The sequence below is a fragment of the Cyclopterus lumpus genome, chromosome 21 (assembly GCF_009769545.1).
Source record: "Cyclopterus lumpus isolate fCycLum1 chromosome 21, fCycLum1.pri, whole genome shotgun sequence".
Classification (NCBI taxonomy): Eukaryota; Metazoa; Chordata; class Actinopteri; order Perciformes; family Cyclopteridae; genus Cyclopterus; species Cyclopterus lumpus.
In genome coordinates, this window is record NC_046986.1 from 20,114,628 (window position 1) to 20,140,461 (window position 25,834).

The 25,834-nt window shown below is 44.8% G+C and overlaps 3 protein-coding genes across 3 annotated transcripts; all 3 read right to left on the reverse strand.

Annotated features, from left to right (window-relative positions):
• Nucleotides 1-738: 738 nt before the first annotated feature.
• LOC117750625 (olfactory receptor 1500-like) lies at nt 739-1,680 on the reverse strand. The gene has a single exon (XM_034561894.1). The coding sequence runs from the start codon at nt 1,678-1,680 to the stop codon at nt 739-741; it is 942 nt and encodes a 313-aa protein (XP_034417785.1).
• Nucleotides 1,681-14,928: 13,248 nt separating this feature from the next.
• LOC117750626 (olfactory receptor 142-like) lies at nt 14,929-15,870 on the reverse strand. The gene has a single exon (XM_034561895.1). The coding sequence runs from the start codon at nt 15,868-15,870 to the stop codon at nt 14,929-14,931; it is 942 nt and encodes a 313-aa protein (XP_034417786.1).
• Nucleotides 15,871-22,118: 6,248 nt separating this feature from the next.
• LOC117750627 (olfactory receptor 142-like) lies at nt 22,119-23,042 on the reverse strand. Its single transcript, XM_034561896.1, has one exon. The coding sequence runs from the start codon at nt 23,040-23,042 to the stop codon at nt 22,119-22,121; it is 924 nt and encodes a 307-aa protein (XP_034417787.1).
• Nucleotides 23,043-25,834: the final 2,792 nt, after the last annotated feature.

The window sequence follows — 25,834 nt, forward strand, 5'->3', positions numbered from 1 at the left end:
TTTTGCAATAACATTTTGAATAGTTGGAGGGAGCTTTGAACCAAACCGCATATTAAAGGCACTAAAAACTAGTCACAAGAAAAATGAGCAAGGAGGTTAAATGTGGCACAAGTTCATGTCTGCATGAACTTTGCTCTGTTTTCTAAAGAATTGACACAAGTTTTGAGGACATAGACGTAGGACTAAATTATGAAAGAAACATGAAATAAGTAAATTAGTGGTATGTGTGAAACTATGTTGTTGACGATAGTCTTCTAAGCTGGGACGTTTTACAATAACTCAATTAATAAACTAATCATACCCATGTACACCAGGGGTCGACATATAGCTACATATCTGTCATTTGCCATAACTGCAAGAATAGACAGATAACTGCAGACAAATGAGTAGGCATCCAGAATAAGAGATTACATGACCGAGAGACAGCTGATCCCAGAGAATCTTCTCCGACAAGCAAAAAATCAAATGCATTTAAATCAAAGTGCAGGAATATTTAGTGCAAACTATTATATTTGCAAAGATTATGTACAAACAAATAATAAAAAAACTGTTAATTTGTCCAGAACCATTACTAAAAGCAGATCATGTAAATATGCCGGATGCAAAGTGCATATTTCAAAGAAGAAGAATTAATATCTAAAAAAATATATGTAAGGGCATTATAGGCCTTTGCATCTCCTTGTTGCGTAAAACTTCACCTATTTATGAAGAAGGCATTATTATCGACCATAGAGCTTATCACCTAAGTGGCGTAATTTTAAAAGAAATACCACCCAGAATTCTGTTCCGAACTTTGGTCAATTTAAAACCATAAATTAGAGGATTTATAATGGGAGGTAGGACCATAAATTCCATTGCCACAAAATGTTCAAGTGTTTGAGGCAAATTGTTTGAACCGAATCGCGTATGAAATAAATCAAACAGTATCGTCACAAGAAGAGTGAACAAGGAAGTTAAATGTGGCACACATGTCTGCATGAACTTTGCTCTGTTTTCTAAAGAATTGACACATGTTTTGATGACATATATGTAGGACCAAACTATGAAAAGACCATGCAATACATAAATGATTATTGAAATGTAAGCAGCTATGTTGTTAACATATGTATCGGCTGGAAAACAAGCAAGTTTGACAATAACCCAATTCATACAAAAAAGTTTGTCAATATATGGGCTGCATAGCTTCAATCTAGATGTTATAATAATATTTGTGCCTATAATGCAAAACGTTGATAAAAAGGAGAAACAGATTAAGAATAACACTCTCTGCTTTGACATAATAGAGTGATACTCCAGGGGTCGACATATAGCCACATATCTGTCATATGACATGACTGCGAGAATAGACATATCACTCAAGGCAAATGAGTACATCACAAAAGCCTGAACAAGGCATCCAGAATAAGAGATTACATGAACCGGAGACAGCATATCCCAGAGAATCTTGGGGTAGAAACCTGTTGTCCCATAAAGTCCATTCATGCAGAAAGTGCACAATAGAATATACATTGGTTCATGCATGTTCTTATCCAAGATGATGGTCACAACGAGAATAACATTTACCAGCACAATGAAACAGTAACACAGTAAAGTGAGAGAGAAGAGAGCCACTCTGTAGTTCATTGTTCCATTCAAACCTGAAAGGAAGAAAAACCTTACATGAGTAGAGTTATTCATCATGGTTAGAAAATCTGCTTTTAGCCATTTGTTATGTACCTCCGTCCTTAACACAGTGTTTGCGCCCTTGTCTTACCGTTATTAATATCTTGTCTTGCTACAGCCACACATGACCTTTGGGAATTTAAACCAGCCAATCAATGTTCGGAAAAAGTTTTCTTCCTTGTTTCAGCGTGCTGCAATCTACTTTATGAGAATAGAGAAAACCTGCAGGAACATTGCAAATGGAATTCATTTTGGCATTTGATTATTTATGCTAAATACATTTTATATGAAGTGTGGGTATTCCTCAGGTTTTAACATTTATATGCTATTTTGTTTGGCTGTCAGGAGATAAATTCAGCTCATCTTGACCTAGACTCAACAGCGCCAGCGAAGATGGACATCTGACAGGCAGACAGAACCTGCCGGAAGGAGCAGGAGGGGGAATGACGGTCAAACATTTCATCAATAATTATGACTGTATAAAACGAAAGTTACGTATGTAACTACGGTACTATGAATCCTGGATGACCGCCAGAGGCGTTGCTTAGCACTAGATATCTTCCGTCTCGCGCACACGCACGTCGAGTCTTAATAACAACAAAGTCACCTGTGACCTCGGATGACCCCCAGCCGGGTATACGTTCCGGTGTCATCCCAAGATCAGTCCTACGGAATCTTTTCGCAAAATCACGAGATTCCGAGTGACCAAGAACTCTGGCAGTCATCCAGGATTCATAGAACCGTAGTTACATATGTAACTTTCATTCTATTTCATCCTTCCTGACCGCCAGAGCCGGTGCTTAGCACTGGATGACTTATATCACTCCGGATGGCAGAGCACGGCGGTTTGCTTTGTATGCACAGGCAATGGCCTCCACTATCCAGTGGGACAGGCACTGTTTTGAAAGGGAACAGCCCTTTCTAGGACCACCATAACAGATGAAAAGCTGCTCTGACTGTCGTATGCCTGTGGTGGCTTCAACATAGGTTCTGATGGCCCGCACTGGGCACAGGAGCCTTGACCAATGGGGGGGTCAAATTGTGCAAGCCGGATAGGCTGGTTGAGATACGAGCGTGCCAGCACCTGTTAGGTTGTAGTGGATTTTATATATTTGCACATGTAGATAAGAGAAGTTTATGTTTTAAATTAATACATAAAGAAAGATATGATAATTAATTTGGGATATTATGAGGAATATTCTGGAGGAATGTATTGTGAAACATAAGAGAGGATCACTGTTTTATTATTCTGTTTTAATGACAAATGTAATGATTAACTGTATGATGCATGAGAATGAATGAATGTTTTATTGTTTAGACAATAGTTAAAATGGATGCCGATTGAAACCTAATGTGTTGCTTTTATTCGGAAGGCAGGATAATAGGGTTTTATTGTGAAGGGGAACTTCCTGTCCTTGACCGGAAGAGTGAGCTTTGACCCCGCTAGTTTTACTAATTGGCTTAGCGAACAGAATGGCTGCATCCTTTGAACTGACCAATGGAACTAACCTTTAGGTGTGAATTCATTTGCATGACCATACTAACGACCGAGCATTTGTTCTGGGGAGACATGGTTCTACTGGTCTGGAGACTCGAGACAGCCCCGGTCTGTGGCTCCCTGGGAGCTGCACTCCGTCTGTGGAGAGTTCCTCCTTTCTGGCCCCACGATCGTGAAGGCTACATGAGTATTATCTTTGCCATTAAATATTGTTAAACTTTAACTTGAATCCTGAATTTCCTGCGGCCACGGGACCCGGAGCTTTGAACACGAATCTTACACACCTTAGGGAGAAACGCTGCATTAGGCCATAGTGTGACACCCGAACCATCTGAGTTCCACCTGAGACAGGATTCACTCACCAACAGGGCGTGCAGTTTGTCTACTCGCTTTGCCGAAGTGATGGCAAGGAGAAAAACATTCTTTGCCGACAGCCATCTCAGCTCTGCCTCCGCCAGGGGTTCGAAAAGAGGCGAGCATAGGGTGTCCAGTTCCACGGACAGGTCCCATGGAGGAGCCTTTGAGGTGCTCGGGGGGACGCAGTCGCTGAGCCCCTTTTAAGAAGAGGGACACCAACCTGTGGCTCCCGACCGTGTCATTGTCGATTTTAACATTCTGCCATGAGACAGCAGCTACAGACACCCTCAGGGTACAGGGAGACCGGCCCTTATCTAGGAGGGACTGCAGAAACTCAAGTATAATAGGCACCGGGTCCTTGTTGTGACCCACGCACCAGTCGGAATACAGCCTCCATCTACATTCATACTGTAGACAGGTAGATGGCGCTTTGGCATTCAGAATAGTCTTCCTGACTGGTTCTGTGCAGCCGCTCAGCAGCCGGTCGGGCCCTGCAACCGCCAGGCCCTTAGTTGAAGGCGGCTGGGGTCGGGATGCCAGATCCAACCTCCTAGCTGCGATAGGAGCTGCAATAGGAGGTCCCTCTTGTCGGGGAGTCTGTGCAACAGGGAAAACCAAGTCCTGGCTGGCCACAATGGGGCCACCAGCAAAAGACCGTGGCCCTGTTGAAGGACCTTGAGAAGTGTTGGCAAGATATGAGAAGGCCCTCTTGCCATGTGTGGGCCAGGGCATCTTGACCTAGAGGACTAGTCCTCTAGGTCAAGATCCCCCCGATGGGGGCCTTGTGACGGGAGAGGGAATCTGCGACCTGGTTCTGTTCTCCTGGTAGATACATCGCCTGAAGGCTGGTCAGGCGAGGGGCTGCCCAAGTCAGAAGGGCACGGGCCACCCGTAGCAGCTTTGCAGACCTGGTGCCCCCCTCATGGTTTATGTGAAACACGGTCAGGGTGTTGTCCGACCAAACAAGTACATGTTTTCCTACCAAGTATAGCAGGACATGTTTGAGCGCTAGGTGCACGAAAAAACAGTGGGGGCAGCGATTTGACATCTCCAAGGCAAAGAGATCCACCCTTGCCCTGCCGAAGAGACCCCAGATGCTGTGCACCACCTCTGGATGGAGCTGCCACTCCCCCGATGGGGGCTTGTGACGGGAGAGGGAATCTGCAACCTGGTTCTGTTCTCCTGGTAGATACATCGCCTGAAGGCTGGTCAGGCGAGGGGCTGCCCAAGTCAGAAGGGCACGGGCCACCCGTAGCAGCTTTGCAGACCTGGTGCCCCCCTCATGGTTTATGTGAAACACGGTCAGGGTGTTGTCCGACCAAACAAGTACATGTTTTCCTACCAAGTATGGCAGGACATGTTTGAGCGCTAGGTGCACGAAAAAACAGTGGGGGCAGCGATTTGACATCTCCAAGGCAAAGAGATCCACCCTTGCCCTGCCGAAGAGACCCCAGATTCTGTGCACCACCTCTGGATGGAGCTGCCACTCCCCCGATGGGGGCTTGTGACGGGAGAGGGAATCTGCAACCTGGTTCTGTTCTCCTGGTAGATACATCGCGAGCTTCAGGAACTTGTTGAGTCCCCTCGGATATAGGACTGGGCGCAGTCCGCCGTCTTTCTTCCTTACGAGGAAGTAGGTTGAATAGAACCCCCTTCATCTGAGCTAGTTCTGCGGTCAGCAGATCTACTCTAGAAGCCAACATGCCAGATTTAACTCTCTTGTTAAGGCCCCCCCCCAACTCTCTGGGGGGGGGGGGGGGGCCTGCGGCTCCGAGAGCCGGCATTTATAACGGGTCGGTTGGGTTGGAGCTGGCTGCCCTGACAGAGGGAGGTCGACTTCACCCCTCAGGTGTTCCACCTCGGCCAATCCAGCAGCCCTAACTGCGTACGACATGATGTCGCAGTTCATGCACGGGTTTTCCGAGAGGCCCTCAGTCAGTTGCTCGAGGCCAAGGCAAGAGGGGCAAAGGTCATGGCCATCCTCAGGCTGGAGAGGGGCCATACAGGTCCCACAGCCGGCAGAGCTAGCCGTTAGCACTCCACTCAATTAGCCGGAGCGAGAGCGCTCTGCCAACCGTGGAATTGGCACAATGTTAGTCGATCTCACCCGTTTGATGCTTCACGGTGTAAAGGTGGCCAACCTGTTGAAGACCGAGGCTGCAGCCTCGAGCGACCTTGATCAGCCCCAAGCAGCCTCTCTCCAGCTGAATATGGATGGAATATCCGAGTCAGCCAAAACACTGTACAAATCCTGGAGGGTCCCTGCAGGCCATATCCTGCCAACCGCAGCTGCAGTCTCTCGCCGGCTGAGTACGGCTAGCTATAATCAAGTTGTCCAAAACAATGTAAAATGTACACACAAAAAAATCCTTGTCCATAATATCATCTGCACTCATATTTCGCTGCTGAAAAACAAAGATTTTGAATGGCATTCAAAGATGCCACACTGCAGTTCTTCCTTGCTCTGAACAAGATCTGGGACAAATTGGCCAGAGAGCTGGAGACTGGGGGGACTGGAGAGGGGAGATACAGGGAGACAGGATGAACCCCTCCGGTGAGCAGCCAAGTAGACAATTGTAAGAGTTCAGAGAGTCTCGAGCTACCTGGTGCTTGGAAGAAGAAGCTCCGAAGCCAGAGATATATAATAATCATTATTTAATCATAACAAACAAGAGTCATCTGTATACATACATGGTCCAGGCCCAGACGCGCTCACATGGCTTCGCTTCCACAGTCTCCTGACTTAGCCAACAGTTTCTGTCTGGCGTCACCACGTAAGAGACCAAATTCACGTCTTACAATTAGTTTTATTCGCAGTCCATTCGCTGAGCTAAGCTCCCATTGGTTAGTGGAGGTATTCATGCAAATACCTTTCAGAGACACAGCATGCTACGCTGACCAGCGAATAAGACAAAAGGTTCACACCTGAAGGTTAGTTCCATTGGCCACTTCAAAGAATGCCTCAAATCGATAAATTAGCGGGGTCAAAGCTCACACTTCCGGTCAAGGACAGGAAGTTCCTCTTCAGAATAAAACCTTATTATCCTGCCTTCAGAATAAAAGCAACATCTCAGGTTTCAATCGGCATCCCTTTAACTATTGTCTAAACAATAAAACATCCATTCATTCTCATGCATCATACAATTAATCATTACATTTGTCATTAACAAACAGAATAATAAAACAGTGATCCTCTCTTATGCTTCATAATACATTCTTCAGAATATTCCTCAAATGAATTATCATAACTTTCTTTATGTATTAATTTAAAACATAACCTCTTATCTACATGTGCAAGTGTATATAAAATCCACTACAACTCAACAGTCCCTCCTTTTATACTATTCCATAGTATAAACAACTTGTATTGGATTTTATTTCACCGCACTGTAAACATCACTGTAATACAATCTCTATCATCAATACCTGTGGAAGAAAAAACAATATCACTCCCTCCTTTTGACCCTGCTCTGCAAAGTAACTAAAGTCTAGGAGTGTTGTGATCAGATATGTGTCTATCTGTGCATATGTCTATGTGCATCTTCTTTCTCTGCACTCTCATCTCCTTGATGGTCGCCTTCCTCTGCATTCCTCCAATCCTCGATTTCCTCGGGTAAAAGGAAAACAGCAAGTTCAAACACTATATTTATTTTATTATGATGATCATCAAACAGACTTCTGTGTTTTGTTATTTGAATCAATGTGTTAAAGGTGCACAATACTCCTCTGTGGGCAGCTCATCTGTTGGTGAGGTCCATCACAGCAGGCAGTCAGGTACACGATGAAGGTCGACGATGGAGAGACGAGTGTAGCTGTGGAAGAGAATTAAAAACACACAGAGCAGCTTTCTGCGCCGGCTCTAACTAAAGTTGGATATCTGAAATATATTTGGAAATAATTTTCATATTTCCCGAACCAATTCTCCAACATGTCTGAGAAGTAGTTATTCTATGTTTTCTTTTAATCTTCTCAAAATCTCAAAAAATATTTCTTAAGGAAATAAATTATCCAGGTTCAGACTAGCAATCTCAAACTAAATGATCAAGGATCAGCTTCTCACCCGTGGGAGGAATCAACTATTAAATGCGCTTCTGTTGTCCAACGGAGTCTTAATTACTCGTCCAATCCCATCTATCTTAAATTATTCATCTCTGCGGATTATATTAAATGTAATTGATCAACTCTATGTTCTTTTAACTATTTCAAATCTGATTGCGAGCTGGTATTCGTCCGGCTCTCCTCTCTTGCTCGAACACCTAGATCTATTTCTGGGGGGAAACAAAACTCTTGCACCTGGGGGTGCAGTTAATGGCAAGTCTAGTGTAGTGAGCAGTGCGATTCAGTGTAGTTTGTGAACATCTTTCTGTGTTGCGGTCCTAACTCTTGTGCCAATGTTTCACTGCTGCACCTACCACAAAAATAAAAAGTAATACCAATATCATTTCCAAAACTATTGCGCCTAGGCAGAAATGTGGAAGTAACCTCACATCTTCTCCTAGTTCTACTTCTCTCTGGGTCTTCCATTCTACTCAGAATTACCCTCCTGATTCTGCAACTCTTCAGCGGCTCGTTGTGATTCTTTGGCCGGCGGATCTGCAAATACACAATATGTTATAATGGTGCCATTTTGTTTTCATGAGGCCTCTTACCTGGAGGGCGTGTGAAGTTTTATCAACGACTTCAAACAGCCCTGTCCACCTTCTTTCGTGAAGCTAGGACTTTCTCCTAGCTCTCTGTAGAGTCCGCATGGGTCTCCTTGTCAACTCTCATGGCGAGAGAAATGTTCTCCCTCCTTTTGGAGGATATTTAGCCATTTTAGAATTAATTGTTTAACTAGCTCTCTTGACTAGGTGATAGACTGCTCTATGTGAATGTGTTCCATCTATATATATATTTCTTAACTTCTTGTAGGTGTTTGTTTGCACAAAAATGTGTGTGTGTCATTGTCAGACCTAATTCTCCTTAGAACATCATATCTCAGTATCAATTCTCCTTCCTCCCTCCTTTTCTGAAGCAAATCCAATTTATTCAGAAATCTGAAGGAAGGGATCGGTGTCGTCGTCATTGGCTGGTGCCACATTTCTCCATGGCTCCTGCAGGCATGTGATGCTAGTTGGGGACATCCTCTCCACGTCGTCTTGTTCCATAAGGTCGACTGTGGCAGTCCCTAACCCAGTGTCCAAGCTTCCCACAGTTATGACAGGTTAGCCGATCTGTGCCAACTCTGTTATTTCCTCGTTCGTCTTGACAAGGCTGGTCTCTGTGATTTTGTTCCCTTTTCTTCTCTTGCTCCAGAGCATTGGCCACTGCTTCTTGGATCTGGGTGGCTATGTCACTCACAACAGTCATCTGGTTCTGTGTTCTCAGTCCTCTCCTAGTAGCTTCCGCATCTTCTTTTGCTATCTGTAGCTTCAGCAGTCTTAGCGACAACTTCTCCTTGTTCACTCTGTCCTCTTCCTCATCCTCATGGTGCAGAGCGATGTGGTGTGTGATGTGTTCCTTCCACACCTCATAGGTGGCATTTTTTATGCCCACCGTCCGTTGCATCTCTCGCTTCAACTTTGCAGGGAGACCTGACACCACTGCACATCCCTGGGATTATATGGCTTGTATTGTGTTAAGCCATTGCTCAAGGTTATGATAGGGGCCTGAATCTGGTACCCCTCTTCTTCTTCACTGTCCTCTTGGGCAGCTCTTCCTACTGACAGCATTTGTTTACGTGGACCTGTAGTCCTGTAGTTGATGTTGGATCTTACTTGGCTCCTGAGTCTACTTGGCGTGAGGTCAAGGCGGGGGAAGGGTTCCGCTACGGGTAAAGCGGGAGGTGACACAGGATGCTGGGTCTGTGGTGTGACTCCACCACATGGTGATGGAGGTGGGGGTGAGGGGCTGCTATGGCTCTGTCTATATGCGCCCATCCCCCGTTCTTCAGTTGGTGTTTCTTCCTCCAGCAGGGTCTTCACCTCTATGCATTTCCGGGCATCGATGGCTTTACTCTGTGAAATTCCATATAGCAGCAGTCTTGCCGACACAATGGCTTTACCGGTTCTGGTGATGTCCGCTGAGCGGGACGTGAACCATCCTTTCCCCTTCCGTTTCTCCCTTGCCACGTCGTGCCTCAGCTTGAGCACTGTCATCAGCTGCAACTTCTGGTCTTCTGTGGGCCCCTCCAGGGTTGTTACATCCAGTAAACCCTTGGCATTCCATTTCTGGATATTTCCCATCAGCTTCATGTGTGTCTTCTCCCTCCTTTCTTGATTCATCATGTCCATGGCAGCATGGCATGCTGCTTCAACCCATGTGAGTGGGGTCGTGGTTGGAGAAGGCTCTGACATTGTTAAAGGAATCAGGTCCTGACTCTGGCTCTATATAAGAAAATGTAAATGTAGGAAAAAATCCTGAAAGTAAAATAAGTGTCTAGACGTGCAAGTGTGGTGCAATTGGAATAAATTGTTAGTTAGGGGAAAACAGAAAAAGTTACACTTCACAGACAGTAACTGCATTTATCATACAAATCAATATATTGACAATAAAACTGGAAAAAAAGGTTATGTCATTACTATCATCAACATACTAATGAATACATCAACAACAGTAATGCTCTGGCCAAATGTTCCAGCAGGTCAATGAGTTAGTTGGTTAATGGCTGCAGCACTCTGGCTGGGGGATTTTCACACCTGGTGGCTATTCAGCACTCTCCACCCCTATTCAAATGAGTGAATTTTAATGGCTGCAGCACCCTTTGTCTGAAAACTCATTTTCCTCTATTTTAACAAACATTTTTAACGTAGTATTTACAAGACATTAGCACACTGTACTCTATTTACAACGCGTTTGCAGTAATACAGAATGGCAGTTCAGCGACTCCATCTGGCTCTTACTGTGTTATATCAACTGGTTATCCAATATTTAATTGTCCGCAAATTTCGTTGTCTAGCCCGGAGCTTTGGGCCCTCAACCGCAGGCGTCGTCATAAGCAATTTAAATTTCGGTTTCTAGCCATGAATTCCTTGCCTAGTAATTCATGCGTCGTCTTTTCCAGACCATAATTTATCCGTGCATCCAAACAGAACCTGAGAATTAGTATATAGACACAACAGAGCACCCGTCGGTATAACTCAGCGAACTTCCAACCGTTTCCCACTGCAGACCGCTAACATCTTAGCTCCTACAGGCATATCAGACTTCAGTTCTGTTGGAACTCAAAACGCACAAGTGTATGGAAAACCAGTATCTAACATATGGAATATTTTCGCTTCCCAGCGAGGACAACCAGCATGCACAAAACTTCCAGTAAACATATATTCATTCATTCAACAAACAAATATACTGATGACCCCTTCACCTCTTAGGTAATAGTTTAGAATCTATGTCGTGTTTCAGGCTAAATTTAAAACCTCGCACAACCAGCTCTGACCTCCCCACACCTAAATGTTTCCTGTATAATCTACACAGACTTTGGTCAAACGGGCTCTGCAGACCGTGATTAATCAGCGCTGTGTGTGGGAAAGTTCAGAGATGCCGTCCGAGAGGCCCAAAACAAATCATGCTACTCTGTAGCCTCGAGCCACTCCTCAAAACACAAGGCTCACTCAGAGACTCCACGCCGGGATCACCAAATTGTAAGAGTTCAGAGAATCTCGAGCTACGTTGTGCTTGGAAGAAGAAGCTCCGAAGCCAGAGATATATAATAATCATTATTTAATCATAACAAACAAGAGTCATCTGTATACATACATGGTCCAGGCCCGGACGCGCTCACATGGCTTCGCTTCCACAGTCTCCTGACTTAGCCAACAGTTTCTGTCTGGCGTCACCACGTAAGAGACCAAATTCACGTCTTACAATTAGTTTTATTCGCAGTCCATTCGCTGAGCTAAGCTCCCATTGGTTAGTGGAGGTATTCAGACCCCAGATTCTGTGCACCACCTCTGGATGGAGCTGCCACTCCCCCGATGGGGGCTTGTGACGGGAGAGGGAATCTGCAACCTGGTTCTGTTCTCCTGGTAGATACATCGCCTGAAGGCTGGTCAGGCGAGGGGCTGCCCAAGTCAGAAGGGCACGGGCCACCCGTAGCAGCTTTGCAGACCTGGTGCCCCCCTCACGGCCCGTAGCTACAGGACATTGATATGCTGAGGCAGCTGTCAATTTGCCCAATAGGCGAAAAAAGAGGATGTAGGGCAAACACCTGCCCCCTTGGAAGAGGGGAAGATTGAAGAGGATGTCGTCCACACGCTGGCACGACGGACAGGCCCTCATAGTGGCTGAATCCAGAGCTACACCGATGAAGGTTATGTTCTGAGAAGGGCTCAGAGAGCTTCAGGAACTTGTTGAGTCCCCTCAGATATAGGACTGGGCGCAGTCCGCCGTCTTTCTTCCTTACGAGGAAGTAGGTTGAAGTAGGTTGAGTAGAACCCCCTTCATCTGAGCTAGTTCTGCGGTCAGCAGATCTACTCTAGAAGCCAACATGCCAGATTTAACTCTCTTGTTAAGGCCCCCCCCCCCAACTCTCTTGGGGGGGGGGGGCCTTAACAAGGCTGCTGTATTTCTGGACCAGACTCTGGCGGCTGGATCTCTGGTGACTGTGGCGCTGAGACCCGGGGCTATAAGGCTTGGGGCTCTGGGGACTGGAATTACAAATTGGACTCTGCTGGAACCAGGAGATACTGTGGAAACGCAGGAACTGGAGACACGTGAGCTTGAACCGCTGACACAGGAATTGGAAACTTTGGCTGAGGGCGCTGACACAGGAACTGGAGACACGGTGGCCTGAGCCCCCGGCTCTGAGATGTCTGCCCATGCAGCTGAGCAGCGGAGACCCTGGCTTGCCGGGCAGCTTAGGGTATTGACCTCTCATTTTGCCCCGCTTAGTCCTTGGGTTGGACAGGAGTCTTACTGGCTCATGGCTAGCTGACTGTAAATGACAAGGTCCTACTCCATAAGCCAGGTGGGTTTCCAGGAATGGGTTTTGGGCAGGGGCAGGCTTAAAAGCAGGGTGGAGACTAACCGTCTTGAGACTAGCAGGCAGATAGCTAGGTGGTAGCAGGCTAGACAACTGGGGTCCAGACAGGTAAAGAGCTCTCCAGCCAAGGTATAGATAATACCACCTCTTTGAACCTTACTTGGAGCTCTACTCCACTCCCCAAACAAACAGAGGAGGGAATATTTCAGTTTGTAAATCCCCTCCTCAAACTATACATCAATAGTGGCCGGCTGAGTCTATAAGGGGACGTGCTCAACAAGCCTGTGTTTGTTTACTTGGACTTTCTTCAAATGCTGTGTGCAGCTACGAATAATATTATGAACCCAGACAGGAAGGCGTCTGATGTTCCAACATTTATGGGACTTCCAAAACAAGCCACTCCTCCTCTCTGGTGCGTCTAGCCCAAATGACGTGAGTAACTACAAATAGTCCGGCGAGTAAACTCCTGCGTGTAATCCTCCACTGCTGCCGGACCTTGACCTAATCCAGGAGAGCTGTCCAACGCTTAGCCGACCGGGAATCATAAGCTGCACTAAAGCCCCCACCTACCAAGGTGTTGCTGTTGACCCCGGATCTACACTTGCGGGTAGTGTCCATGGAGTTGGCCCCTAGGTTCATCGAACCGTTTGTGATCTAGAACAGCAGTCCCCAACTACTGGGCCCGGTGCCGGACTGTGGGTCCCCTGTGCTGTAATTGGATCGTACCTCTAATGGTTAAATATAGATTATATTTTTAGCTTGTTTCATTTTTATTTCACAAATGATGGTATGAAGACACCATGTCAGCTTATTCAGAGAATGTTAGGTATTATGTGTGGTGTTTGCTGTTATTGTGCAACATTAAACCTCATGAAACCTTTCATCCTTGATGATATCCTTGTTTACCAACATTGCCGGTCATTACCACGTGGAGGAGGGGTCATTGCCCTCCAAAGTACAATTTAGTTTTCTTTAACTCTGCTGCAAGTAAGAATTAACTAATGCAAATTTAAAACATCAACATCAATTTCAACATTGAAAAATTACCACCTGAAGTGAGTAAACAAAGCTTATAGATTCACAAAGAAAAAGACAGCGTGGATTTGAAGGTTAGTCATGCTCTTTCCTCTGTTCCTTTATTGTCCCACTCATTAGGACATTTCACTGATGAAATGATACATTTAAGAACAGTCAAAAAGGCAAGTATTCAAAATGCATTTAATGCAAAGTGAAAAGATATTAAATACAAACCGATATCTGATTTTAAAAGGATCATCAGCTATGCACACAAATAATAGAAAACTATCTATTTACACACTTTCTACTTTGGTATATCTGTCTTTTGACCTTTGAAGTCTCCAAAGCAAAACCACTGAGAAGTGTGCTTAAAATATAATGCTACGTTTCATGTTATATATTTACATACATTTAATTTCACTCCAAACATCAGAAAAGCTTTCAATGAAAAGGAAAATATATTTAAAGCAAACAATTTCATTTAAAAGGATAAATCCGTAAATTTAACTCTACCATTAGCTAAAGGCAGAACATATAAATATGCAAAAAGAAGTAAGTTCATTATTACATGTTTTTGTTGAGTTTCCTCATTTCATTTTAAAAGTAATATCACCTAGAATTCTGTTGTGAATTAAGGTCAATTTGAAACCATAAACGAGAGGATTCATAATGGGAGGTATGATGAGAAGTTCTTTTGCAATAACATTTTGAATAGTTGGAGGGAGCTTTGAACCAAACCGCATATTAAAAGGCACCAACAACTAGTCACAAGAAAAATGAGCAAGGAGGTTAAATGTGGCACAAGTTCATGTCTGCATGAACTTTGCTCTGTTTTCTAAAGAATTGACACAAGTTTTGAGGACATAGACGTAGGACTAAATTATGAAAGAAACATGAAATAAGTAAATTAGTGGTATGTGTGAAACTATGTTGTTGACGATAGTCTTCTAAGCTGGGACGTTTTACAATAACTCAATTAATAAACTAATCATACCCATGTACACCAGGGGTCGACATATAGCCACATATCTGTCATTTGCCATAACTGCAAGAATAGACAGATAACTGCAGACAAATGAGTAGGCATCCAGAATAAGAGATTACATGACCGAGAGACAGCTGATCCCAGAGAATCTTCTCCGACAAGCAAAAAATCAAATGCATTTAAATCAAAGTGCAGGAATATTTAGTGCAAACTATTATATTTGCAAAGATTATGTACAAACAAATAATAAAAAAAACTGTTAATTTGTCCAGAACCATTACTAAAAGCAGATCATGTAAATATGCCGGATGCAAAGTGCATCTTTCAAAGAAGAAGAATTCATATATAAAAAAATATATGTAAGGGCATTATAGGCCTTTGCATCTCCTTGTTGCGTAAAACTTCACCTATTTATGAAGAAGGCATTATTATCGACCATAGAGCTTATCACCTAAGTGGCTTAATTTGAAAAGAAATACCACCCAGAATTCTGTTCCGAACTTTGGTCAATTTAAAACCATAAATTAGAGGATTTATAATGGGAGGTAGGACCAGAAATTCCATTGCCACAAAATGTTCAAGTGTTTGAGGCAAATTGTTTGAACCGAACCGCGTATGAAATAAATCAAACAGTATCGCCACAAGAAGAGTGAACAAAGAGGTTAAATGTGGCACACATGTCTGCATGAACTTTGCTCTGTTTTCTAAAGAATTGACACATGTTTTGATGACATACATGTAGGACCAAACTATGAAAAGACCATGCAATACATAAATGATTATTGAAATGTAAGCAGCTATGTTGTTAACATATGTATCGGCTGGAAAACAAGCAAGTTTGACAATAACCCAATTGATACAAAAAAGTTTTTCAATATATGGGCTGCATAGCTTCAATCTAGATGTTATAATAATATTTGTGCCTATAATGCAAAAAGTTGATAACAAGGAGAAACAGATTAAGAGTAACACTCTCTGCTTTGACATAATAGAGTGATACTCCAGGGGTCGACATATAGCCACATATCTGTCATATGACATGACTGCAAGAATAGACAGATCACTCAAGGCAAATGAGTACATCACAAAAGCCTGAACAAGGCATCCAGAATAAGAGATTACATGAACCGGAGACAGCAAATCCCAGAGAATCTTGGGGTAAAAACCTGTTGTCCCATAAAGTCCATTCATGCAGAAAGTGCACAATAGAATATACATTGGTTCATGCATGTTCTTATCAAAGATAATGGTCACAACGAGAATAACATTTACCAGCACAATGAAACAGTAACACAGTAAAGTGAGAGAGAAGAGAGCAACTCTGTAGTTCATTGTTCCATTTAAACCTGAAAGGAAGAAAAACCTTACATGAGAAGAGTTATGCATCATGGTTAGAAAATCTGCTTTTAGCCATTTGTTATGTACCTCCGTCCTTAACACAGTGTTTGCGCCCTTGTCTTACCGTTATTAATATCTTGTCTTGCTACAGCCACACATGACCTTTGGGAATTTAAACCAGCCAATCAATGTTCGGAAAAAGTTTTCTTCCTTGTTTCAGCGTGCTGCAATCTACTTTATGAGAATAGAGAAAACCTGCAGGAACATTGCAAATGGAATTCATTTTGGCATTTGATTATTTATGCTAAATACATTTTATATGAAGTGTGGGTATTCCTCAGGTTTTAACATTTATATGCTATTTTGTTTGGCTGTCAGGAGATAAATTCAGCTCATCTTGACCTAGACTCAACAGCGCCAGCGAAGATGGACATCTGACAGGCAGACAGAACCTGCCGGAAGGAGCAGGAGGGGGAATGAGGGTCAAACATTTCATCAATAATTATGACTGTATAAAACGAAAGTTACGTATGTAACTACGGTACTATGAATCCTGGATGACCGCCAGAGGCGTTGCTTAGCACTGGATATCTTCCGTCTCGCGCACACACACGTCGAGTCTTAATAACAACAAAGTCACCTGTGACCTCGGATGACCTCGGATGACCCATACGTTCCGGTGTCATCCCAAGATCAGTCCTACGGAATCTTTTCGCAAAATCACGAGATTCCGAGTGACCAAGAACTCTGGCATTCATCCAGGATTCATAGAACCGTAGTTACATATGTAACTTTCGTTCTATTTCATCCTTCCTGACCGCCAGAGCCGGTGCTTAGCACTGGATGACTTATATCAACAGAGTCACGAGGAACCCCAAGGAGCCTATCTCGTATGGATCAAGCAGAGTAATCTGGACGAAGAACCACCCCCAGTGGGTGAGGGGTGGCAACGTTCACTCTAGTATCTGGTGAATGTGCTTGGTGATGCCCATGAGCCTGCAGCACATATATCCTCCACTGGCACACCTCTCAGGGTTGCCCATGACGGGGAAACACTCCTGGTAGAATGGCCCCTCACTCCGGATGGCAGAGCACGGCGGTTTGCTTTGTATGCACAGGCAATGGCCTCCACTATCCAGTGGGACAGGCGCTGTTTTGAAAGGGAACAGCCCTTCCTAGGACCACCATAACAGATGAAAAGCTGCTCTGACTGTCGTATGCCTGTGGTGGCTTCAACATAGGTTCTGATGGCCCGCACTGGGCACAGGAGCCTTGACCAATGGGGGGTCAAATTGTGCAAGCCGGATAGGCTGGTTGAGATACGAGCGTGCCAGCACCTTAGGGAGAAACGCTGCATTAGGCCATAGTGTGACACCCGAACCATCTGAGTTCCACCTGAGACAGGATTCACTCACCAACAGGACGTGCAGTTTGCCTACTCGCTTTGCCGAAGTGATGGCAAGGAGAAAAACATTCTTTGCCGACAGCCATCTCAGCTCTGCCTCCGCCAGGGGTTCGAAAGGAGGCGAGCATAGGGTGTCCAGTTCCATGGACAGGTCCCATGGAGGAGCCTTTGGGGTGCTCGGGGGGACGCAGTCGCTGAGCCCCTTTTAAGAAGAGGGACACCAACCTGTGGCTCTCGACCGTGTCATTGTCGATTTTAACATTCTGCCATGAGACAGCAGCTACAGACACCCTCAGGGTACAGGGAGACCGGCCCTTATCTAGGAGGGACTGCAGAAACTCAAGTATAATAGGCACCGGGTCCTTGTTGTGACCCACGCACCAGTCGGAATACAGCCTCCATCTACATTCATACTGTAGACGGGTAGATGGCGCTTTGGCATTCAGAATAGTCTTCCTGACTGGTTCTGTGCAGCCGCTCAGCAGCCGGTCGGGCCCTACAACCGCCAGACCCTTAGTTGAAGGCGGCTGGGGTCGGGATGCCAGATCCAACCTCCTAGCTGCGATAGGAGCTGCAATAGGAGGTCCCTCTTGTCGGGGAGTCTGTGCAACAGGGAAAACCAAGTCCTGGCTGGCCACAATGAGGCCACCAGCAAAAGACCGTGGCCCTGTTGAAGGACCTTGAGAAGTGTTGGCAAGATATGAGGAAATGGGGGGGAAAGCACAAAGAAGGCCCTCTTGCCATGTGTGGGCCGGGGGATCTTGACCTAGAGGACTAGTCCTCTAGGTCAAGATGCCCCGATGGGGCCTTGTGACGGGAGAGGGAATCTGCGACCTGGTCCTTCATCTGAGCTAGTTCTGCGGTCAGCAGATCTACTCTAGAAGCCAACATGCCAGATTTAACTCTCTTGTTAAGGCCCCCCCCCCCCAACTCTCTTGGGGGGGGGGGGGGGGGGGGGGCCTGCGGCTCCGAGAGCCGGCATTTATAACGGGTCGGTTGGGTTGGAGCTGGCTGCCCTGACAGGGAAGGTCGACTTCACCCCTCAGGTGTTCCACCTCGGCCAATCCAGCAGCCCTAACTCCGTACGACATGATGTCGCAGTACATGCACAGGTTTTCCGAGAGGCCCTCACTCAGTTTCTCGAGGCCAAGGCAAGAGGGGCAAAGGTCATGGCCATCCTCAGGCTGGAGAGGGGCCATACAGGTCCCACAGCCGGCAGAGCTAGCCGTTAGCACTCCACTCAATTAGCCGGAGCGAGAGCGCTCTGCCAACCGTGGAATTGGCACAATGTTAGTCGATCCCACCCGTTTGATGCTTCACGGTGTAAAGGTGGCCAACCTGTTGAAGACCGAGGCTGCAGCCTCGAGCGACTTTGATCAGCCCCAAGCAGCCTCTCTCTAGCTGAATATGGATGGAATATCCGAGTCAGCCAAAACACTGTACAAATCCTGGAGGGTCCCTGCAGGCCATATTCTGCCAACCGCAGCTGCAGTCTCTCACCGGCTGAGTACGGCTAGCTATAATCAAGTTGTCCAAAACAATGTAAAATGTACACACAAAAAAATCCTTGTCCATAATATCATCTGCACTCATATTTCGCTGCTGAAAAACAAAGATTTTGAATGGCATTCAAAGATGCCACACTGCAGTTCTTCCTTGCTCTGAACAAGATCTGGGACAAATTGGCCAGAGAGCTGGAGACTGGGGGGACTGGAGAGGGGAGAAACAGGGAGACAGGATGAACCCCTCCGGTGAGTAGCCAAGTAGACTATACCAAATGGCCAGAACTATTTCAGAGGGCGAGCAAGAGGACGACTTAGCGGGAATAACTAATCCGGAGGATGGACAGGAGGGCGACCAAGCTGACAGAGTTGTCCTGGAGGACGTTTATGAGGACAACCTAAATGCTGGAAAGAAAAGCAGGACCTTTTAAGGAGGCTGACAACAAGGGAGATTTGGCTATAATAAAAAGATGTGTCTCCCGAAGGGGCCTGGCTGCTGTATTTCTGGACCAGACTCTGGCGGCTAGATCTCTGGCGACTGTGGCACTGAGACCCGGGGCTATAAGGCTTGGGGCTCTGGGGACTGGAATTACAAATTGGACTCTGCTGGAACCAGGAGATACTGTGGAAACGCAGGAACTGGAGACACGTCAGCTTGAACCGCTGACACAGGAATTGGAAACTTTGGCTGAGGGCGCTGACACAGGAACTGGAGACACGGTGGCCTGAGCCCCCGGCTCTGAGATGTCTGCCCATGCAGCTGAGCAGCGGAGACCCTGGCTCGCCGGGCAGCTTAGGGTATTGACCTCTCATTTTGCTCCACTTAGTCCTTGGGTTGGACAGGAGTCTTACTGGCTCATGGCTAGCTGACTGTAAACGACAAGGTCCTACTCCATAAGCCAGATGGGTTTCCAGGAATGGGTTTTGGGCAGGGGCAGGCTTAAAAGCAGGGTGGAGACTAACCGTCTTGAGACTAGCAGGCAGATAGCTAGATGGTAGCAGGCTAGACAACTGGGGTTCAGCAGGATGCGAAGCATGCTGGAGGCATGCAGAGAATCAGGGGTCCAGACAGGTAAAGAGCTCTCCAGCCAAGGTATAGATAATACCACCTCTTTGAACCTTACTTGGAGCTCTACTCCACTCCCCAAACAAACAGAGGAGGGAATATTTCAGTTTGTAAATCTCCTCCTCAAACTATACATCAATAGTGGCCGGCTGAGTCTATAAGGGGACGTGCTCAACAAGCCTGTGTTCGTTTACTTGGACTTTCTTCAAATGCTGTGTGCAGCAACGAATAATATTATGAACCCAGACAGGAATGCGTCTGATGTTCCAACGTTTATGGGACTTCCAAAACAAGCCACTCCTCCTCTTTGGTGCGTCTAGCCCAAATGACGTGAGTAACCACAAATAGTCCGGCGAGTAAACTCCTGCGTGTAATCCTCCACTGCTGCCGGACCTTGACCTAATCCAGGAGAGCTGTCCAAAGCTTAGCCGACCGGGAATCATAAGCTGCACCAAAGCCCCCACCTACCAAGGTGTTGCTGTTGACCCCGGATCTACACTTGCGGGTAGTGTCCATGGAGTTGGCCCCTAGGTTCATCGAACCGTTTGTGATCTAGAACAGCAGTCCCCAACTACTGGGCCCGGTGCCGGACTGTGGGTCCCCTGTGCTGTAATTGGATCGTACCTCTAATGGTTAAATATAGATTATATTTTTAGCTTGTTTCATTTTTATTTCACAAATGATGGTATGAAGACACTATGTCAGTTTATTCAGAGAATGTTAGGTATTATGTGTGGTGTTTGCTGTTATTGTGCAACATTAAACCTCATGAAACCTTTCATCCTTGATGATATCCTTGTTTACCAACATTGCCGGTCATTACCACATGGAGGAGGGGTCATTGCCCTCCAAAGTACAATTTAGTTTTCTTTAACTCTGCTGCAAGTAAGAATTAACTAATGCAAATTTAAAACATCAACATCAATTTCAACATTGAAAAATTACCACCTGAAGTGAGTAAACAAAGCTTATAGATTCACAAAGAAAAAGACAGCGTGGATTTGAAGGTTAGTCATGCTCTTTCCTCTGTTCCTTTATTGTCCCACTCATTAGGACATTTCACTGATGAAATGATACATTTAAGAACAGTCAAAAAGGCAAGTATTCAAAATGCATTTAATGCAAAGTGAAAAGATATTAAATACAAACCGATATCTGATTTTAAAAGGATCATCAGCTATGCACACAAATAATAGAAAACTATCTATTTACACACTTTCTACTTTGGTATATCTGTCTTTTGACCTTTGAAGTCTCCAAAGCAAAACCACTGAGAAGTGTGCTTAAAATATAATGCTACGTTTCATGTTATATATTTACATACATTTAATTTCACTCCAAACATCAGAAAAGCTTTCAATGAAAAGGAAAATATATTTAAAGCAAACAATTTCATTTAAAAGGATAAATCCGTAAATGTAACTCTACCATTAGCTAAAGGCAGAACATATAAATATGCAAAAAGAAGTAAGTTCATTATTACATGTTTTTGTTGAGTTTCCTCATTTCATTTTAAAAGTAATATCACCTAGAATTCTGTTGTGAATTAAGATCAATTTGAAACCATAAACGAGAGGATTCATAATGGGAGGTATGATGAGAAGTTCTTTTGCAATAACATTTTGAATAGTTGGAGGGAGCTTTGAACCAAACCGCATATTAAAGGCACTAAAAACTAGTCACAAGAAAAATGAGCAAGGAGGTTAAATGTGGCACAAGTTCATGTCTGCATGAACTTTGCTCTGTTTTCTAAAGAATTGACACAAGTTTTGAGGACATAGACGTAGGACTAAATTATGAAAGAAACATGAAATAAGTAAATTAGTGGTATGTGTGAAACTATGTTGTTGACGATAGTCTTCTAAGCTGGGACGTTTTACAATAACTCAATTAATAAACTAATCATACCCATGTACACCAGGGGTCGACATATAGCTACATATCTGTCATTTGCCATAACTGCAAGAATAGACCGATAACTGCAGACAAATGAGTAGGCATCCAGAATAAGAGATTACATGACCGAGAGACAGCTGATCCCAGAGAATCTTCTCCGACAAGCAAAAAATCAAATGCATTTAAATCAAAGTGCAGGAATATTTAGTGCAAACTATTATATTTGCAAAGATTATGTACAAACAAATAATAAAAAAACTGTTAATTTGTCCAGAACCATTACTAAAAGCAGATCATGTAAATATGCCGGATGCAAAGTGCATATTTCAAAGAAGAAGAATTAATATCTAAAAAAATATATGTAAGGGCATTATAGGCCTTTGCATCTCCTTGTTGCGTAAAACTTCACCTATTTATGAAGAAGGCATTATTATCGACCATAGAGCTTATCACTAAGTGGCGTAATTTTAAAAGAAATACCACCCAGAATTCTGTTCCGAACTTTGGTCAATTTAAAACCATAAATTAGAGGATTTATAATGGGAGGTAGGACCATAAATTCCATTGCCACAAAATGTTCAAGAAATAAATCAAACAGTATCGTCACAAGAAGAGTGAACAAGGAAGTTAAATGTGGCACACATGTCTGCATGAACTTTGCTCTGTTTTCTAAAGAATTGACACATGTTTTGATGACATATATGTAGGACCAAACTATGAAAAGACCATGCAATACATAAATGATTATTGAAATGTAAGCAGCTATGTTGTTAACATATGTATCGGCTGGAAAACAAGCAAGTTTGACAATAACCCAATTCATACAAAAAAGTTTGTCAATATATGGGCTGCATAGCTTCAATCTAGATGTTATAATAATATTTGTGCCTATAATGCAAAACGTTGATAAAAAGGAGAAACAGATTAAGAATAACACTCTCTGCTTTGACATAATAGAGTGATACTCCAGGGGTCGACATATAGCCACATATCTGTCATATGACATGACTGCGAGAATAGACATATCACTCAAGGCAAATGAGTACATCACAAAAGCCTGAACAAGGCATCCAGAATAAGAGATTACATGAACCGGAGACAGCATATCCCAGAGAATCTTGGGGTAGAAACCTGTTGTCCCATAAAGTCCATTCATGCAGAAAGTGCACAATAGAATATACATTGGTTCATGCATGTTCTTATCCAAGATGATGGTCACAACGAGAATAACATTTACCAGCACAATGAAACAGTAACACAGTAAAGTGAGAGAGAAGAGAGCCACTCTGTAGTTCATTGTTCCATTCAAACCTGAAAGGAAGAAAAACCTTACATGAGTAGAGTTATTCATCATGGTTAGAAAATCTGCTTTTAGCCATTTGTTATGTACCTCCGTCCTTAACACAGTGTTTGCGTCCTTGTCTTACCGTTATTAATATCTTGTCTTGCTACAGCCACACATGACCTTTGGGAATTTAAACCAGCCAATCAATGTTCGGAAAAAGTTTTCTTCCTTGTTTCAGCGTGCTGCAATCTACTTTATGAGAATACAGAAAACCTGCAGGAACATTGCAAATGGAATTCATTTTGGCATTTGATTATTTATGCTAAATACATTTTATATGAAGTGTGGGTATTCCTCAGGTTTTAACATTTATATGCTATTTTGTTTGGCTGTCAGGAGATAAATTCAGCTCATCTTGACCTAGACTCAACAGCGCCAGCGAAGATGGACATCTGACAGGCAGACAGAACCTGCCGGAAGGAGCAGGAGGGGGAATGACGGTCAAACATTTCATCAATAATTATGACTGTATAAAACGAAAGTTACGTATGTAACTACGGTACTATGAATCCTGGATGACCGCCAGAGGCGTTGCTTAGCACTAGATATCTTCCGTCTCGCGCACACGCACGTCGAGTCTTAATAACAACAAAGTCACCTGTGACCTCGGATGACCCCCAGCCGGGTATACGTTCCGGTGTCATCCCAAGATCAGTCCTACGGAATCTTTTCGCAAAATCACGAGATTCCGAGTGACCAAGAACTCTGGCAGTCATCCAGGATTCATAGAACCGTAGTTACATATGTAACTTTCATTCTATTTCATCCTTCCTGACCGCCAGAGCCGGTGCTTAGCACTGGATGACTTATATCACTCCGGATGGCAGAGCACGGCGGTTTGCTTTGTATGCACAGGCAATGGCCTCCACTATCCAGTGGGACAGGCACTGTTTTGAAAGGGAACAGCCCTTTCTAGGACCACCATAACAGATGAAAAGCTGCTCTGACTGTCGTATGCCTGTGGTGGCTTCAACATAGGTTCTGATGGCCCGCACTGGGCACAGGAGCCTTGACCAATGGGGGGGTCAAATTGTGCAAGCCGGATAGGCTGGTTGAGATACGAGCGTGCCAGCACCTGTTAGGTTGTAGTGGATTTTATATATTTGCACATGTAGATAAGAGAAGTTTATGTTTTAAATTAATACATAAAGAAAGATATGATAATTAATTTGGGATATTATGAGGAATATTCTGGAGGAATGTATTGTGAAACATAAGAGAGGATCACTGTTTTATTATTCTGTTTTAATGACAAATGTAATGATTAACTGTATGATGCATGAGAATGAATGAATGTTTTATTGTTTAGACAATAGTTAAAATGGATGCCGATTGAAACCTAATGTGTTGCTTTTATTCGGAAGGCAGGATAATAGGGTTTTATTGTGAAGGGGAACTTCCTGTCCTTGACCGGAAGAGTGAGCTTTGACCCCGCTAGTTTTACTAATTGGCTTAGCGAACAGAATGGCTGCATCCTTTGAACTGACCAATGGAACTAACCTTTAGGTGTGAATTCATTTGCATGACCATACTAACGACCGAGCATTTGTTCTGGGGAGACATGGTTCTACTGGTCTGGAGACTCGAGACAGCCCCGGTCTGTGGCTCCCTGGGAGCTGCACTCCGTCTGTGGAGAGTTCCTCCTTTCTGGCCCCACGATCGTGAAGGCTACATGAGTATTATCTTTGCCATTAAATATTGTTAAACTTTAACTTGAATCCTGAATTTCCTGCGGCCACGGGACCCGGAGCTTTGAACACGAATCTTACACACCTTAGGGAGAAACGCTGCATTAGGCCATAGTGTGACACCCGAACCATCTGAGTTCCACCTGAGACAGGATTCACTCACCAACAGGGCGTGCAGTTTGTCTACTCGCTTTGCCGAAGTGATGGCAAGGAGAAAAACATTCTTTGCCGACAGCCATCTCAGCTCTGCCTCCGCCAGGGGTTCGAAAAGAGGCGAGCATAGGGTGTCCAGTTCCACGGACAGGTCCCATGGAGGAGCCTTTGAGGTGCTCGGGGGGACGCAGTCGCTGAGCCCCTTTTAAGAAGAGGGACACCAACCTGTGGCTCCCGACCGTGTCATTGTCGATTTTAACATTCTGCCATGAGACAGCAGCTACAGACACCCTCAGGGTACAGGGAGACCGGCCCTTATCTAGGAGGGACTGCAGAAACTCAAGTATAATAGGCACCGGGTCCTTGTTGTGACCCACGCACCAGTCGGAATACAGCCTCCATCTACATTCATACTGTAGACAGGTAGATGGCGCTTTGGCATTCAGAATAGTCTTCCTGACTGGTTCTGTGCAGCCGCTCAGCAGCCGGTCGGGCCCTGCAACCGCCAGGCCCTTAGTTGAAGGCGGCTGGGGTCGGGATGCCAGATCCAACCTCCTAGCTGCGATAGGAGCTGCAATAGGAGGTCCCTCTTGTCGGGGAGTCTGTGCAACAGGGAAAACCAAGTCCTGGCTGGCCACAATGGGGCCACCAGCAAAAGACCGTGGCCCTGTTGAAGGACCTTGAGAAGTGTTGGCAAGATATGAGAAGGCCCTCTTGCCATGTGTGGGCCAGGGCATCTTGACCTAGAGGACTAGTCCTCTAGGTCAAGATCCCCCCGATGGGGGCCTTGTGACGGGAGAGGGAATCTGCGACCTGGTTCTGTTCTCCTGGTAGATACATCGCCTGAAGGCTGGTCAGGCGAGGGGCTGCCCAAGTCAGAAGGGCACGGGCCACCCGTAGCAGCTTTGCAGACCTGGTGCCCCCCTCATGGTTTATGTGAAACACGGTCAGGGTGTTGTC

Coding starts and splice junctions, on each gene's coding strand:
- LOC117750625 (XM_034561894.1), bottom strand. CDS start 1,680: ATGATGAATAACTCTACTCATGTAAGGTTTTTCTTCCTTTCAGGTTTG.
- LOC117750626 (XM_034561895.1), bottom strand. CDS start 15,870: ATGATGCATAACTCTTCTCATGTAAGGTTTTTCTTCCTTTCAGGTTTA.
- LOC117750627 (XM_034561896.1), bottom strand. CDS start 23,042: ATGATGAATAACTCTACTCATGTAAGGTTTTTCTTCCTTTCAGGTTTG.